At 40.6% G+C, this 14,712-nt stretch overlaps 1 protein-coding gene across 2 annotated transcripts in view; it reads right to left on the reverse strand.

Annotated features, from left to right (window-relative positions):
* kmt2d (lysine (K)-specific methyltransferase 2D) overlaps window positions 1-14,712 on the reverse strand; it is a 174,330-nt gene that overhangs the window by 65,372 nt on the left and 94,246 nt on the right. For both annotated transcript variants that reach the window (XM_039746644.1, XM_039746645.1), the window contains exons 20-25: window positions 11,264-11,452; window positions 10,776-10,964; window positions 10,550-10,678; window positions 10,355-10,470; window positions 10,086-10,257; window positions 1,031-1,099 (exon numbers count right to left, since the gene is read on the reverse strand). In XM_039746644.1, the coding sequence (XP_039602578.1) occupies window positions 1,031-1,099; window positions 10,086-10,257; window positions 10,355-10,470; window positions 10,550-10,678; window positions 10,776-10,964; window positions 11,264-11,452 (864 nt within the window). The remainder of the gene's footprint in view (window positions 1-1,030; window positions 1,100-10,085; window positions 10,258-10,354; window positions 10,471-10,549; window positions 10,679-10,775; window positions 10,965-11,263; window positions 11,453-14,712) is intronic.

A 14,712-nucleotide genomic window follows, 5' to 3' on the forward strand; every position in this document is an offset into this window, starting at 1 on the left:
TGCTGTACTACATTCTCTACTATTATTCTAATGAATGAATCATTCTGACCCTAGAATGCTATGGACTAAACCAGGGAATATCTGAGCAAACTTACCTCAATTAGCATGTTGGATTTCTGGACACAACAATCTGGACCTGATCTATTTGAATGACAATGCCTTTAAATAAAAGCCTCTGGCTGAACTGAGATCTGACCATGTCTTACTGCAACCTGCAAAGCCTCAAGCAAGCATTTCACTATGCACTGTAATGTAACGGGTTTCTGACAAATATGAATTGATTTCGAATTCAGCCAGAGTGACCATCTGGTTCTTGGTCATCTATCTTAATAAGGCCCTTCTTCAACCCCCAATTGTTCAGTTTAGCCATACTTCTTCAACTTAAGAATTACGGAAACCACTGTGCTCTTTTTGTAGCTTTACCCAAATCCTGCCTCTAATCTCCATTTTTGTTTTGACCTCATGGTTTGGGTTTTCCTCAACTGTGGGACCTTTTATAGTATAAAACAACTGAATTGGCCACAGGTGGACTCCAAAGAAAGTGTAGAAGCAGAGTCAATAGAGTGGGATGCACCTGAGCCACATTTCAAGTATCATAGCAAGGAGTCGGAATACTTAATCTCATTAAGATTTCGCAGTTTAATTTTAATACATTTACAAAAATTTCTAAAATTCTGGTTTTGCATTGTCATTCTGGGGTATTGACTGTTTCTTGATGTGCGGAAAAATGTATTTAAATCATTTTAGCAGAAGACTGCAACATAGCAAAGCGTGAAAGGGTAAACTGTATACTGTATGAAGGTTGGTGTCTAAACATCAATAAACCCTTTGAAAAACAGTTAAGCACTTTTAAGATTAAAGTGCAATCTTTTGTTGATTATCTTGTGTAGTGTACCGTAATTGGAGGTTACTATCTGCTGACAACCATTGTACTAAACTCCTTTATTTACAGCTGGGCAATCTATGACAAAGGTCTTAAACATTTTCAGTCTCTATCTTTTGCTCCATTTCACTGATCTAGTATGTGTACCTGTAGCTTCCACTGGGCCTTCTTCAGTGAAGCTTCCCTCTTTGACACAGAGAGGCAAATCACCAAGAGCTGAAAGAAATGAAACATCCAGGAAATCAAAAATCATTTTGGCCAATATTACCATACCTAAGACAGACAACAACCCTCTAATAAGAAATCTTAGATAAAGGCATCAGCTAAATAACACCACCACTGAATTCATATAATACCCATCTAAGCAAATGTTTGCAGTTGAGATTCCGACTACCAGCTACATACCGACATGTATCTCTACATTTACATTAAAACCCCCCTAATAAATACCAACTCTGGGTCTCTTGTGTGCATTACTAGTACCAATAAATTCTCTTGGTACCCCTTCAGAGCTTTGAGTTCCTACCACAAGTAACCTCTCCCTTTCCTTCGTGTACACAAAGACAATGTCTGGTCTACAAAAGTCAGCGGCTCATCACATGACTTCTAGTAAGGAGGGAATGTGACACTTAGTGACTGCAGTGGCTAGGTCTTGTTGCTTTGAGGATGTCACAATATATGACAGGCAAATGCAGTTAATGGCAAATTACATGACCTTTTAACCAAGGTTATTGTAGTTTTGCCTTGTTATATTAGTTTTTATTTCTATATTTTTTCTGACCTTACTTGGTAATTCAGTTTAGTTTTAGTTTTCCTTCATTGTATATTTTTAGTTTTTATTTCACAGAGACATTTCTATTTTATTTTTATATCAATTAGTTTTAGTAATTATGGCATGGAGCTCCTATGGAGTTTAGTTTTGTGTCACAATCACACAGAGCTGTACACTTCACAGACTTGGATTTAAATGTTTAATGTTAGTGGAAGCTTACATGATTTACTATCTGGTTTTGTTTTTGTCTGATAATAACAAGCATTATCAAAACCAGATACTGAATATGAACAATTTTACACAATTTTATAATTTTTAAGATAAATTTTCTCATGAAAATCACAGGGGCTTAGGAAGAACAGGGCTCTTTGACTTGAATCAGTGTGCACACCCCACCTAGCTGTATTGAGGGAAACAAAGAAAAACAAGTATGTAGCAATATCAGGTATTTTGAGTTGTGAATATGAACTAAAAAAGATAAATTCATAAAAATAGAATAAATACAAAAACCCATTAGTATGTTTAGTTTTTCATCACTTGGCAGACTCTCTTCGCCTACCTACAGTACCTTTGTTTGTGTCTCTTCATCGTTAAACAATGTTTTTAAAGCAAAAGTGATTGGCCAGCAACAATATGCTGATCTTGTATGATGACCTAGTCAGTCTCTCGATCAGCACCATTTTATTTTCAAAAACAGGGAGTGGTCTCCCCTAGACTTTCTTGTATACTCAGATATGGGGATGGATATTTAAGGAGTAAACCGCAAGACATATATTTTTATATTAATATGTACATTAACGAACCATCAACAATAAATCAAATTATGGAACAATTTTTATAAAAGTTGAATAAATTGGACTCTGCAGCTGCATGAATTAAAAAAAAAAAGAAAAAGAAAAAAGAGTATGTGTTCAGGTAAGGTACCACTTGCAGGTGATGGATTTGACCCAAAAGTTAATACAGATCTACAATTGTGGTGTAACAACCACATGCCGAATTTCATCGACCTATCTAGTTGTGTTTTTGAGTTATTGTGTTTACAAACACACAGACAATTCCAAAAAACGGTATTTTTGGACTCTGGGAGGTCTATAATGTCAAGATTCCTCAAAATATCGAGAACGAATGTTTTCATGATTACTGTACTATACTTTGTATATGAGACAGTAAAACTGATTTCTCCTGTGCGAAACAGAAACAAAAAGCAGTCACCTGAGAAATAAACTGAAAGGTTACTCATTCGTGATTTTTCTGTCCATATGGTAAACGCTTTGTTGACCAGCACATTCTGATTTCAGCCGTTTGAGTTACTTCTTGATATACAACAAGCACAAAGAAAGGCGGCACGTAATTCGCTTTCTATTGCAAACGCTGTACGCGCCCGCATTCAGCTTAATCAATGTGCTCAATGTGTGTGGGCGGCTCGTTGTGGATGACTTTCTGTTTTAGAGTTAAAACTTACAAGGGTTAAAGACTAAAGGCAAGAATATTCATTCAAAAATGAAAACTAAAAAGATTTTAGTAAATTATATTTCATTTAGTCTTTCCAGCTACTTTAATAGTTTAGTTTTAGTTTATTTTGGTTTTGTTATTTCAGTTTACGAAAATGTTTTTTTAATAATAGTTTCAGTTTTGATTTAAGTTTTCGTTAACTATGATAACCTTGCTTTTAACACAGTTTCACTTTTCCAAAGTATCATGAGCTCCCCTGCACCAGTGTCTGTATCAAGGCTTTCCTGTAATGGCGAGTACAGCTAGTCTCTGCCCTTTCATTGTCCATTTTACCATTCGGTTGTGGTACTACAAACATGACACTTCAGACAAAGAAGCCTCTGGTCTGTTTTCAGTGGTCTAAAACACTCCTGTTGCTACTTTCCTCAGGACCCCATTTTGTGCATTGTACTTCCAAATGAATTCTCATTGGTTGTTGGCTCTTTCATAAACATGAGTCTGACCATACAACTTAAGACAAAAAAATCAAACCTCACTGATTTTGTTGGGGCGAGATGCAGGCTTTTGAGTTGCTGTGGATGTGAACCTACATGACTAGAAGCCATGGTAGTGCGCTGTGACTGTCCAAACAAGTTAAGTTTATAAAGATGACGTCTCATCATGTGATGGACACTTTAGGAATATGGTTCCACATAAACAATCTTTAATGAAAACAAATAAGCTTCACACCTAGTTCACAGCAGGTCAACATTCTGTGCTAACTCACTATTTGCTAGAAAGTGTTACTTTCTACCATTTTTTTTTTCTCAGTAACAAAAACAAAGTTGAAATGTGACATCAGCAAAAAATACCTTCCTTACTAAACGAAAATACAAATTTTTAAAAAAGTCCAAAAACTAGAACTAACCATCAAAATCAGTTCTGGCAATTTTGATTTCATGTTTCCAGCATATTCATTACAACCACATGCCTTTAAACTTTACTTTGGAAGTCCACTTATGCTGGAGCCATTGGAGTTTTGAGATCAGCTGGCTTATTCTAGGGATTTCATTGGTCACTCTGAGCTATCCGTCAGAATTGCAAGTGAACAGTGAAGCCTTGCCACGTACTTGGTATCGGGATTGTCCAATTCTAATAACCGTGAATTCAGTGATAGGTATTGGCCCCCAATCTGAGCACCCCCCCTAAGTGAACAGGTCCAACTCATTATTCTAGTCATGAAAATGCAGTTGGTAGGACTGTTTATAAAAGGTATTAATTTATCAGTTACTTGTAAAAACTATACAGTGATCCCTCGCTATATCGCGCTTCGACTTTCGCGGCTTCACTCCATCACGGATTTTAAATGTAAGCATCTAAATATATATCACAGATTTTTTGCCGGTTCGCGGATCTCTGCAGACAATGGGTCTATTCATTTATGGTACATTCTTCCTAAGTTGGTTTGCCCAGTTGATTTCATGCAAGGGATGCTATTGGTGGATGGCTGAGAAGCTACCCAATCAGAGCACGTATTACGTATTAAATAAAACTCCTCAATGATATACGATATTCTTCCCGCGCAGTGCTTCGCATACTTGAAAGCCTGAACAGCATGTATTGATTTTTGATTGTTTGCTTTTCTCTGTCTCTCTCACTGTCTCCGACAGAGGGGGTGTGAGCAGAGGGGCTGTTTGCACACTGGCCTAGAGGATATGGACGCTCCTCTAAAAAATGCTGAAAGACTACCTTCACATTACTCCCTTCCTTGCAGCTGCTTTGTCCGGCAGTGCTTCACATACTTAAAAGTCCGAACAGCCCTATTGATTTTTGATTGTTTGCTTTTCTCTCTCTCTCTCACACATTCTTTGCTCCTGACGCGCGCTCCTTTGAAGAGGAAGATATGTTTGCATTCTTTTAATTGTGAGAGGGAACTGTCATCTCTGTCTTGTCATGGAGCACAGTTTAAACTTTTGACTAAAGAGTGTTATTTCATGTCTAGAGGGCTCTAATAATGTTAAAAACATATTTAGAAGGTCATAAACAGGTTTTCTATGCTCTAACTGCAAAAATATTCAATTTATAAATAAAGAATCCTACTTCGCGGAAATTCATTTATCGAGGTACAGTCTGGAATGGATTAACCGCGATAAACGAGGGTTTACTTTAATTCTCATGAGCATTACTCCTGCTTGTTAATATCACCTTCCATTTCTTCAGTATATTACAGTGGTGTGAGGTGCACGTCTATTTTAATTTTTCTTTTCCTGGCCTTATGGACACAGTAACTCTTATGTGGAGTTCTGCATGCTCTTCATGCAGCTGAGTGGTTTTTATCTTCCACACACCAAAGATGTGTTCATAGGTAATAATTGGCCAAATTTGGGAGAATGCAAGTATGACCACGAGTAGGCCTTGTAACAGACTGTTGTCCCATTCAGGGCAGCTTCCTGCTATAAACCCAAAATTACAAAGACAGGCTCTGGCCATTTTTGACCTTGAGTTAGATTAAGTAGGTATGAGAATGCTACTGTTTTAAAATATACATCATGTATTTTCTTTATAATTTGAATTTTCTTATATTATTGTGATTACTATCGGTTTTGTTTTACATTTTGTCACTATAAATGTGTGTCCATTCCTTGTGTTCCGTGAGTGGTACCCCAAGAAGTACTAAGGGAGCAGGCAGCATCTTCAGATTGTAATTTAAAGTTGTGGGTGTCATTGTTCAAGTGTTTTCATTTGATTTTTAGGCTTTGTAGATTTCTTGCTTTGTCTTTGTATTCTGAGTATTGGCTGCCAGTCACCCCCAGAACCATGCAAGGAATGGACAGCAGAGGCTGAGGAGTCTATGAAGGTTGCCTTTGGGGAAAAAAAGGACTCAGCCACAGCATCACAGACTACATCACATTTTGGGTGGATAACACATTTACCACAAAGAGAGTGCACTGCCTTCTAAGCAACCACCACCTATTAAATCACAGAAGACCAGAAAGCTCCACTGAATAAGCAGTAGAGGGGGATCTCAGGTTTAGAGAGGAGGAGGAAATCAAGCAGGTGCAGTCAGAACTGAGGAAGCAGGGGAAAGGTCACTAAAGAGACAAGCTTGAGCCCAAGTCACAGCAGAACAACACAAAGACGTATGGAACCAGATAAGGACAGCCACTGGCTACAAGCAGGCTGTAAAACCTGCAGAGGAAGGGAAGAACAACAGAACTAATGAACTGAACCAGTTCAACAGGTTTGACTCATTCCGGTCAGTCTAGCCAAAACCCCAAAACTGCAAACCTATATGTGCCATTTCTAGCCGGCACAGACTTCCAATACAGTGACATCACACCTGTGATATCCAGTACAAACAAGGATGCAGGTCCAGATGGAAGAAGCCAGAGGCTGTAGAAAACATGCGTCTGCCAGCTCTGTTGGGTCTTTCAGCATCTGTTCTTCGTTCCCCACCCCCAAATTTGCAGAAGGTTCTGCAGCTGTGGAAAACATCTTGTGTGGTCCCAGTGCCAAAGAAAGGGAGTTTCAGTGATCCTAAGGACTTTAGACCTGCTGATTCATCATGAAGACTTTCAAGAAGCTGGCCCTGAAATAGCTCAAATCACTGGTTTCAGAACATATTGATCCTCTGCAGTTTGCCAATCATGCACACACAGGTGTGGAGGTTGCTCTGATCTACATTTTCAACACAGCCTACTTCCACTTTGGTCCTGGCTCTGTCCATGTGGACAGAGTCAACATTTTTTTTCCAGTGCCTTTAACAACATTCTGCCTCACCAACAGGGAAAAAGGCTTTGGGCTATGCATCTCCTGCAACACGAACTACCTAAACAGACAGCATTTGTGGGGCTGGAGGACTCTGTGTCAGAAATGGTGATGTGCAACACTTGAACACCTCAGGGAATGGTCTGTTCTTCATTCATATTTACCCTCTACACAACAGACTTCCAGTACAATACCAGCAACTGCTACCTACAGAAATTTTCAGATGACTCCTCCATCACAGGCTGTATTAATAATGGAGATGAACCAGAGCACAGAATGGTTGTGGAGGACTTTGTCTTATAGTGCAAGGAGACAACCTGCAACTCAACATCGGCAGGACAACACAGTTGGTGGTGGATAACAGAGGTTACAGGGCCTTTGAGAACAGTTGCCATTCAGGGGGTAGGAGTGGAAGTAGTGCAGAGCTACAAGTACCTGGGGGTTCATACAAACAGCAAAGTGGACTGGTCTGACAACACAGTGGTGCTGTACAAGAAGGACCCGAGCAGACTGGACTTTCGAAGGAGACTCTGGTCTATTCCTGTATGTAGCTAGCTGCTAAAAATGTTTTATCAGTCTGTAGTAGCCAGTGAGTTATTCTAACCTGTGGTTTCCTGGGGAAGCAACTTGAGTTCAAAAGACAAACTGCATGAACAAATATGTCAGGAAAACCTTCTCTAACACAGGGCTAACCCTGGACACACTGGAAGCTGTTGTTGAAAAGAAGATGGTGACAAGACTGGATGTCACCATGAAAAATCCTCTCCAGGAGACACTCACTTGGAACACTTTTAGCCACAGGGTAATTCCTCCATGTTGTGCTAAGCGCCACATCTGGGAGTCTGTTTCTGCCTACTATGATCAGGCAATTCAATGCTTCCTCCTGACTTAATACTTGTATAGAAATAGTAAAATGAACTTGGAATACAATACACATTCCTTTATTATTTATTTTATCCATATTTCAATTGACCATATAACTTGACCTGCAGGTCTATATCCTTGTTTATGTTTCTGCTGCTGTATGCATCCAAATCTTCCATTCAGATTACTAAAGTACATCTAACCTAGTTTAAGGTTGGACTTGTAAGCCCTGAGTTTCTTTTTGAAGCAAACTTTTGCCCTTTATTTCTTTTTTTGTGCTTTCTTTTGCCTTCATGCAGTTAATTATTTTATAAAGATTCTAATTTTGGACTTGTCTGTTTAAGCCAGGGTTTAATGATCGCAATTCTCTATTGAAGTGCATATTGTATATTATTGGAACTATTTAAAGTATTTAAACCTTTATAGCCAGCTTCACATTTCTGGGTTTGCTAGCTAGTAGTTTGGGCTGGCTGTCTGGGGTAAGATCTTATCTGGACAGATTAGTAAGGGTCCTGCCTAAATGCAAATGTGTTTATACTGTGGGTATCGAAAAGAATCATCCCCTTTGAAATATTCCCTTTTTTTTGCTTTACAGCCTTAAATGAAAACACACACACCAATATTTTTTTCCACCTTTACTTACTCAATGCAAACTATACCATCCAAGTGAAAGATATCACAGCTACAATCAAAAACAAGATCACCCCCCAATATTTGGTTGAACCACCTTTTGCTTTAATGACAGCCTTGAGTCTGTTGGGCTATTTCTTTATCAGCTTTGCACACCTAGACTGAACCCACTCAATATTTGCCCCCCACTCTTCTTTACAGTTTAACTGTTCAAGTTCGATCATATCAGATGGTGAGCGTTGGTGGACTGCTATCTTTAAATCTTTCCACAGATTTTCACTGTGATTTAGGTCTGGGTTCTGACTGGCCACACCAGGACATTCACTTTTTTCTCCTTCAGACACTGTGTGTCAATTTTGCTGTGATCTTCGGGTTGTGGTCGTGTTAAAAGGTGAACATTCTGCCCATCTTCCACTTTCTGGCAGAGGGTAGCAGGTTTTCCTCCAGAATTTGACGGTATTTTGCCCCATTCATTTTTCCCCTTCTACCCTAACGAGAGCCCCAGGCCCCCCACGACAGGATGCTGCCCCCTCCATGCTTTACTGTAGGTATGGTGTGTTGTGGATGGTGAGCTGCATTGGTGTATCATTTGGTATTGTGGCCAAACAGTTTGATTTTGGTCTCATCTGACCATAAGACCTTTTTCCACTTGGCATCAGAATCTTCAAGGTGCATTCTGGGAAAGCTCAAACAAGCCTTAATGTGGCCTTTCTGGAGAAGTGCGACCCTCCTAAACAAGCCACAATTGTGGAGCGCTTGTGAAATTGTTGCCACATGCACACAATGACCACTCTTTGCCATGAAATCCTGTGATTCCTTCAAAGTGGCCATTGGCCTCTTGGTAGCCTCTCTTACCAGTTTCCTCCTTGCTCTTCCATCCAATTTGAAGGGACGGCTAAATCCAGAGAGGGTCCAAGTAGGACCAAACACTAACCACTTCTTTATGATGGACTTTACTGGGCTAGTTGGGATTGATAAAGCCTTTGAGATTTTGTGTTTCCATGTCCTGCCTTATGTCGGTCCACAACTCTATCCCCGAGATCTTTTCAAAGTGTCCTGCCACCCATAGTTAGTTGTTTGCTGTCAGTTGCACTACCAAGGAAGGGAATGAATGGACCTGGAACAGCGTCACTAATCGCACTCATTACAACTGATCACAGCCAGTAACCATGGTCTGCAATGGAAATGGTGGGCACTTACACCTAAGTGAGTTTTCTTGGGAGGGTATCCTTTATTAATCTCAGTATTTCTTGTTTTTGATTTTATTTAAATTCTTTTGAACTGTAGCTGGGTTATCTTTCACTGGAATGTTATAGATTGCATCGAGTAAGTAAAACTGGAAAAAATATTGGTTTGTGTTTTCATTTAAGGCTGTAAAGCCAAAAAAAAAAAAAAGGGAATATTTCGGGGGGGGGGTTTCTTTTCTATACCCACTGTATATTGTATTTCATGTTGGGATTTTATATTTCTCAAGCTTCAAATGTGTTATTAACCATTCTTCACAGAATAATGTTATATATTACACTAAAGAATTTTTCCAGGCTTTTAACTCAACTCCTGTATTTCGCTCCTTAACAGTTTAAATATCTCTCTAATAAAAATGTACATCGATGATAGCCATATAGCTTGAAAACATTTTACTTGCTGACATTGATCCAGAAAACATTCTTCATTTCACAACACAGACGCTGTACATAAGACCATTCAATTAGAATGGGAGGGCTTAGTTTTACCTACCAGACTCCTGTGGGGCCAATTTTTGAAGTAATTCTCCTGTAATAGGCACTGCCTCATGACTGGATGCTGAAGATGGCTTCACCGAGTCTTGGACTGCAACCTCCACTGGAGTTTTGGGGGCCAAGGCTGCTTTCTTGCTAATATCTAGAAGAGCCTTCCCAAAAAAAGCCTCCTGCAAAAATTACACAATGAGAGCAAATGTGTGCCTTTCAATTTCACTTAGTGCAGCAATGAAGATGTGCAACTAAACCATAAAGGCAAGCAGTCACCTGAAGATATGCAGGGAACATGTCCTCCAACTTGCTTTTCTTACGGCCGCGCCGCTTCTTTGCCTGCTCTCCAACCGTGTCCCCTTTTAGATTTTTCTGGCCATCCCCTGGTGTTTCTAAAAACAGACAAGGGAAATCAGAATAAAAATACTGGAAGGCAATCATGGCCACATATCTATTGTTTAACTACTTCACCTTCTTCTGGGGTCTTCTCAGTAGTGCACAGAGGCTCCAAACCTCCCTGTTCTTCAGGAGCCTGCGGAATCAGTCCCTTTTTAATACGCAAGTTAGATTTCCTTTGCCGCACCATGAATCCACCAATGCCTATAAATAAATAATTCAAGCAATTGCTTGCTGTCAGCTTTAAAAAGCCACCCTTAGTTAGGAGTTAAGCCTTTTGAAATGTAACAAAGTTGAGTACCAGGCCTGTAGGGCTTCCTCTTCCTCTTCTTTCCTTCATCAGTTTCCTCAATACTGCCTTTGCAACCCTCAGTATCTATGGTCCCATCTGCAACTCCCTCCAGACCAGACTCCCTCTCTGCTCCAGTCTCTCGATCTGGACTTCCCAGATTCTCTAGTTTTGAGTCGCATTCCATGGGCTCCACAATTCCTTTAAGGAAAGGAACATACATCTTATTAGAGCTCTATGAGTGGAATCTTGGAAACAAAATCTGAATCAAAACCACCATGCCCATGTTATATTTTGTGCAAATCAGTCCTTTAACCGAACACTCAGGAGTATTAAATACTAAACAACTCGCGTCTTTCTCCGAGGCCAGTTAGAATGCGGTCTGCTTTTACTGTAGCACCTTCGCCCTGCTGGCCTCTACTTCCCACACTCAGTGAAGTGAAATTTTACACAAGAACCTCAGCTGGCCACCAAAGGATGCTGTCCTTTTGTCTGCTTACCTTTCATGTCCTCACCGTCAACATCTCCATCCTTGAGCTCCAAGCTATCAGACCCTGGCTCCCCACATATCGTTCCCAAACGGGAGCGCCGCTGCCGTCGCTTGTGTAGTGGTGAAACAGAGATGCTGCGTAGAAGAGTCATTCCCTCCTCCGTCAGCCAAACTCCTTCAAGTCGGTAGAACTGGGGCTCTGGAAAAACACACAATTCACCTATTTAGCCTTTGGTCAACTGCCTGTGTAATGGCTGCCCAGCAATCTTCAAGGTCCATATGGAGAGGTGGTGCCCTAGTAGGTCATCCTGAGCCAATCATCTGGAATTGTCCAAAATGTACATGGAAAAAGGCGCACACACACACACACACAAAGATCTATACACTCTTGTGATCCTAAAGCAGCTAATTTATTATTAACATTAAGACTTGGCCACTGGCTTGTTTCTATCAATTTTTAAATTGAAGATATGCTGCTATAATCACAGAAGCAAACCTGAGCATCGGCCCACCTCAACTGCCTTTGAGACAAGCTGCAAACTTGGAAGAAGTCACAGGGTGAGCAAAGAGTATCTGAAGGCTACTTTACATCTGTAACAAGAAACTAGGAGGAACCCAAGAGTGGGGTACTTTAAATATCCCCATACTGAGCTCACAGCACTGCGATCACTGCCGGCTAAGGAGTTCCCCCCTACACCTTACTGGAAGGGCAGCTCATGCAAAGATGGAAAGTGCAAAGACCTGGAGGAAGGATAACCGTAAGGTGAAAAGAATTCAAAACCAGCCTACTTTCATAAATGTGGAAGGTTCACTCGCTTTTAAATAAATTGGACAAACTCTTACAAGAGACAGGATGGTTGCGAGAAATGGACGCTATCCATTGACCCGAGACAAAGACTGGACTCTTTCGGTACTGTGTCTCTTCGGAGAATCCTTGGGTACCGCTAGTGTGACTTTGTGTTGCTCACGGAATCCCACATGAGGCACATTACCTGCATTGTGAGGGAGCATCAGTTACAGCACTACGAGGGTGATCTGGCTCGCAGGATCCTAATTGTTGAGGACATGAATGGCTGGACCAGGCCAAGAGGATGCCCACGTAACACCTAGCTGCGGCAGATAGAGGATCATTTCCAGAGGGTGGGACTGGCCTGCGTGTCTGCCTCGACTGTTGCCAACCAGGATCCTGAACGGTTTTGTTGTATGGTGGGTGAAGCAACGTGCTGTACCAGTGCATGTTCCCCAACCTGACCTGACCTCTTATGTCTCATGGCGAGTCATGCTGATTTCAGGTACTGTGGTATTTTGTGTAGTGCGGTGAAAAGGCTTATACTTCTTACTGTAGATGCTATTTTAAACCTGGAAATTGTTTTAATCCAATATGATCAGATGAAGTGGAAAGGTTAAAAAGGGGCCTGAAGACTTGCGTGATTAAGTAATGATGGGAGGAAAAAAAAAAAAGTGAACATATTATCCTTAAACCTAAAATGTGTTGTGCAGAAACTGAAATGCAGACTGCATTTGTCAACGTTCGTGACAAAGAAGATTTAATCACATTATGTAATTTAAATTGAAATGAGTCATTCTGTTACCAGTGCTCTAATGGATGCCTCGTTCTAGCTGTAGAATGCTGGTAACTTCAGCCAGTGGAACACCATAACGAACTAACTTCTATTGGCGAGTTACATTTGACGACACAGCAAGCTGGGCCTGCTCTAGTCAAATGCTAACACCTTTATATGTAAACCTGTGGTGACCATCTTACTGCCACTTACAAACCTGTTACCAACTGCAGTAGAGCTCTCATTATGTGCCGTTTGTTTATGGGTTTTTTTTTCGCCAAATAGTATTTACATTTGTATGAGCTTCTGTAACTAAGCATTTCACTGCAATCTGCACTATATGTAGAACGGTATTTGACAAATAAAATCCGATTGATTTATTATAGCAAAGTCAGCCTAGTGGATACACAAGCACTTTTGGATTTGGGCAACCTTTCACAGCACAGTTTGATTTATCACAGGTGAGCAGTACCATTCCTGAGAAGCACATAATGCTTTGATACATTTCCTGGCTCAAACCACATGATCTCCACTCTCTTTATGAAAACACATGCATAAAAACTGAAAAATAAAGACTAAGAAGACAAAGAGGCCAACAGGTTTTAGATGAGCAATATTAAAATAATAACTTCAGTACTTTTGAAATCACTCGTTAACTCTAAAAAGTTAAGAGTCTACATAACCCCAACACAGTAGCCGCTGGCCAAAGAGTCAAAAAGAAGGAATGGAGGAAAAGAAGATGAAAAGGTAACAGAGAGAGCAAACGTCCAATACTACAGGACCCCAGCATTCCTAGCTATCAACTGGCTTCGCAAATGAGAAATTAGGTCCAATTTTAAATATTAGAGCTGCGTGATGCATCAATCACAGAAAACAAAGATTTTTCTTCATGAACACTTTAGGGTATGTCTTACGGATTTTGGCCTGCGGATTACAAAACTGCCTTTAAATTTTCCAACATTCTAAAGTAGACGTGCTGGCATTTCACTTTCAATATTCTCTCCTAAGCCAATCATGTGGAGGTTATTCCTTCTACTTTGGTCTTGAAAGTTGGTGAATTCAACAAATTAAAGCCACAAACTGGACTTCAGTAATAGGATTGTTGAGTAAGTCAACTTGAGCATGGAAAAGGTGCTATATAAATAAAATGTAATATTATTCCTATTAACTGTAGTCCTCTTTAAGCCAAACTTTGATACTTTAAAATTCCATTTTAAAATTATTAATGTCATGATGAATGATAAGAAACCTTTCTCTGCCCATAATGTCCATCATACAGAGAAAGTGGTTAGACTGGAAGGACAAATGTAGTTACCTATGTAAAGGTTTATACTTTCAACACCATCCAACCTCTGCTCCTTAGGGACAAGCTGACAGAGATGGCAGTAGATTCACACCTGGTGGCATGAATTGTGACTTATCTTACAGACAGACCTCAGTATGTGCGTCTCGGGAACTGCAGGTCTGACATTGTGGTCAGCAGCACAGGAGCGCTGCAGGTGACTGGACTTTCTCTGGTCCTGTTCAGCCAACATACATCAGACTTCCAATACAACTCGGAGTCCTGCCACGTGCAAAAGTTCACTGACGACACTGCTATTGTGGACTGCATCAGGAGGAGTACAGGAACCTAATCAAGGACTTTGTTAAATGGTGCAACTCAAACCACCTACACCTGAACACCAGCAAAACCAAGGAGCTGGTGGTGGATTTTAGGAGGCCCAGGCCCCTCATGGACCCCGTGATCATCAGCGGTGACTGTGCAGAGGGTACAGACCTACCCTGGGAGTGCAGCTGGACGATAAACTGCACTGCCAATACTGATGGCTTTGTGCAAGAGAGGACAGAGCCGACTATACTTCATTAGAAGGCTGGCGTCCTTCAACATCTGCAATAA

This window comes from Polypterus senegalus, chromosome 3 (assembly GCF_016835505.1).
Source record: "Polypterus senegalus isolate Bchr_013 chromosome 3, ASM1683550v1, whole genome shotgun sequence".
Taxonomy (NCBI): Eukaryota; Metazoa; Chordata; class Cladistia; order Polypteriformes; family Polypteridae; genus Polypterus; species Polypterus senegalus.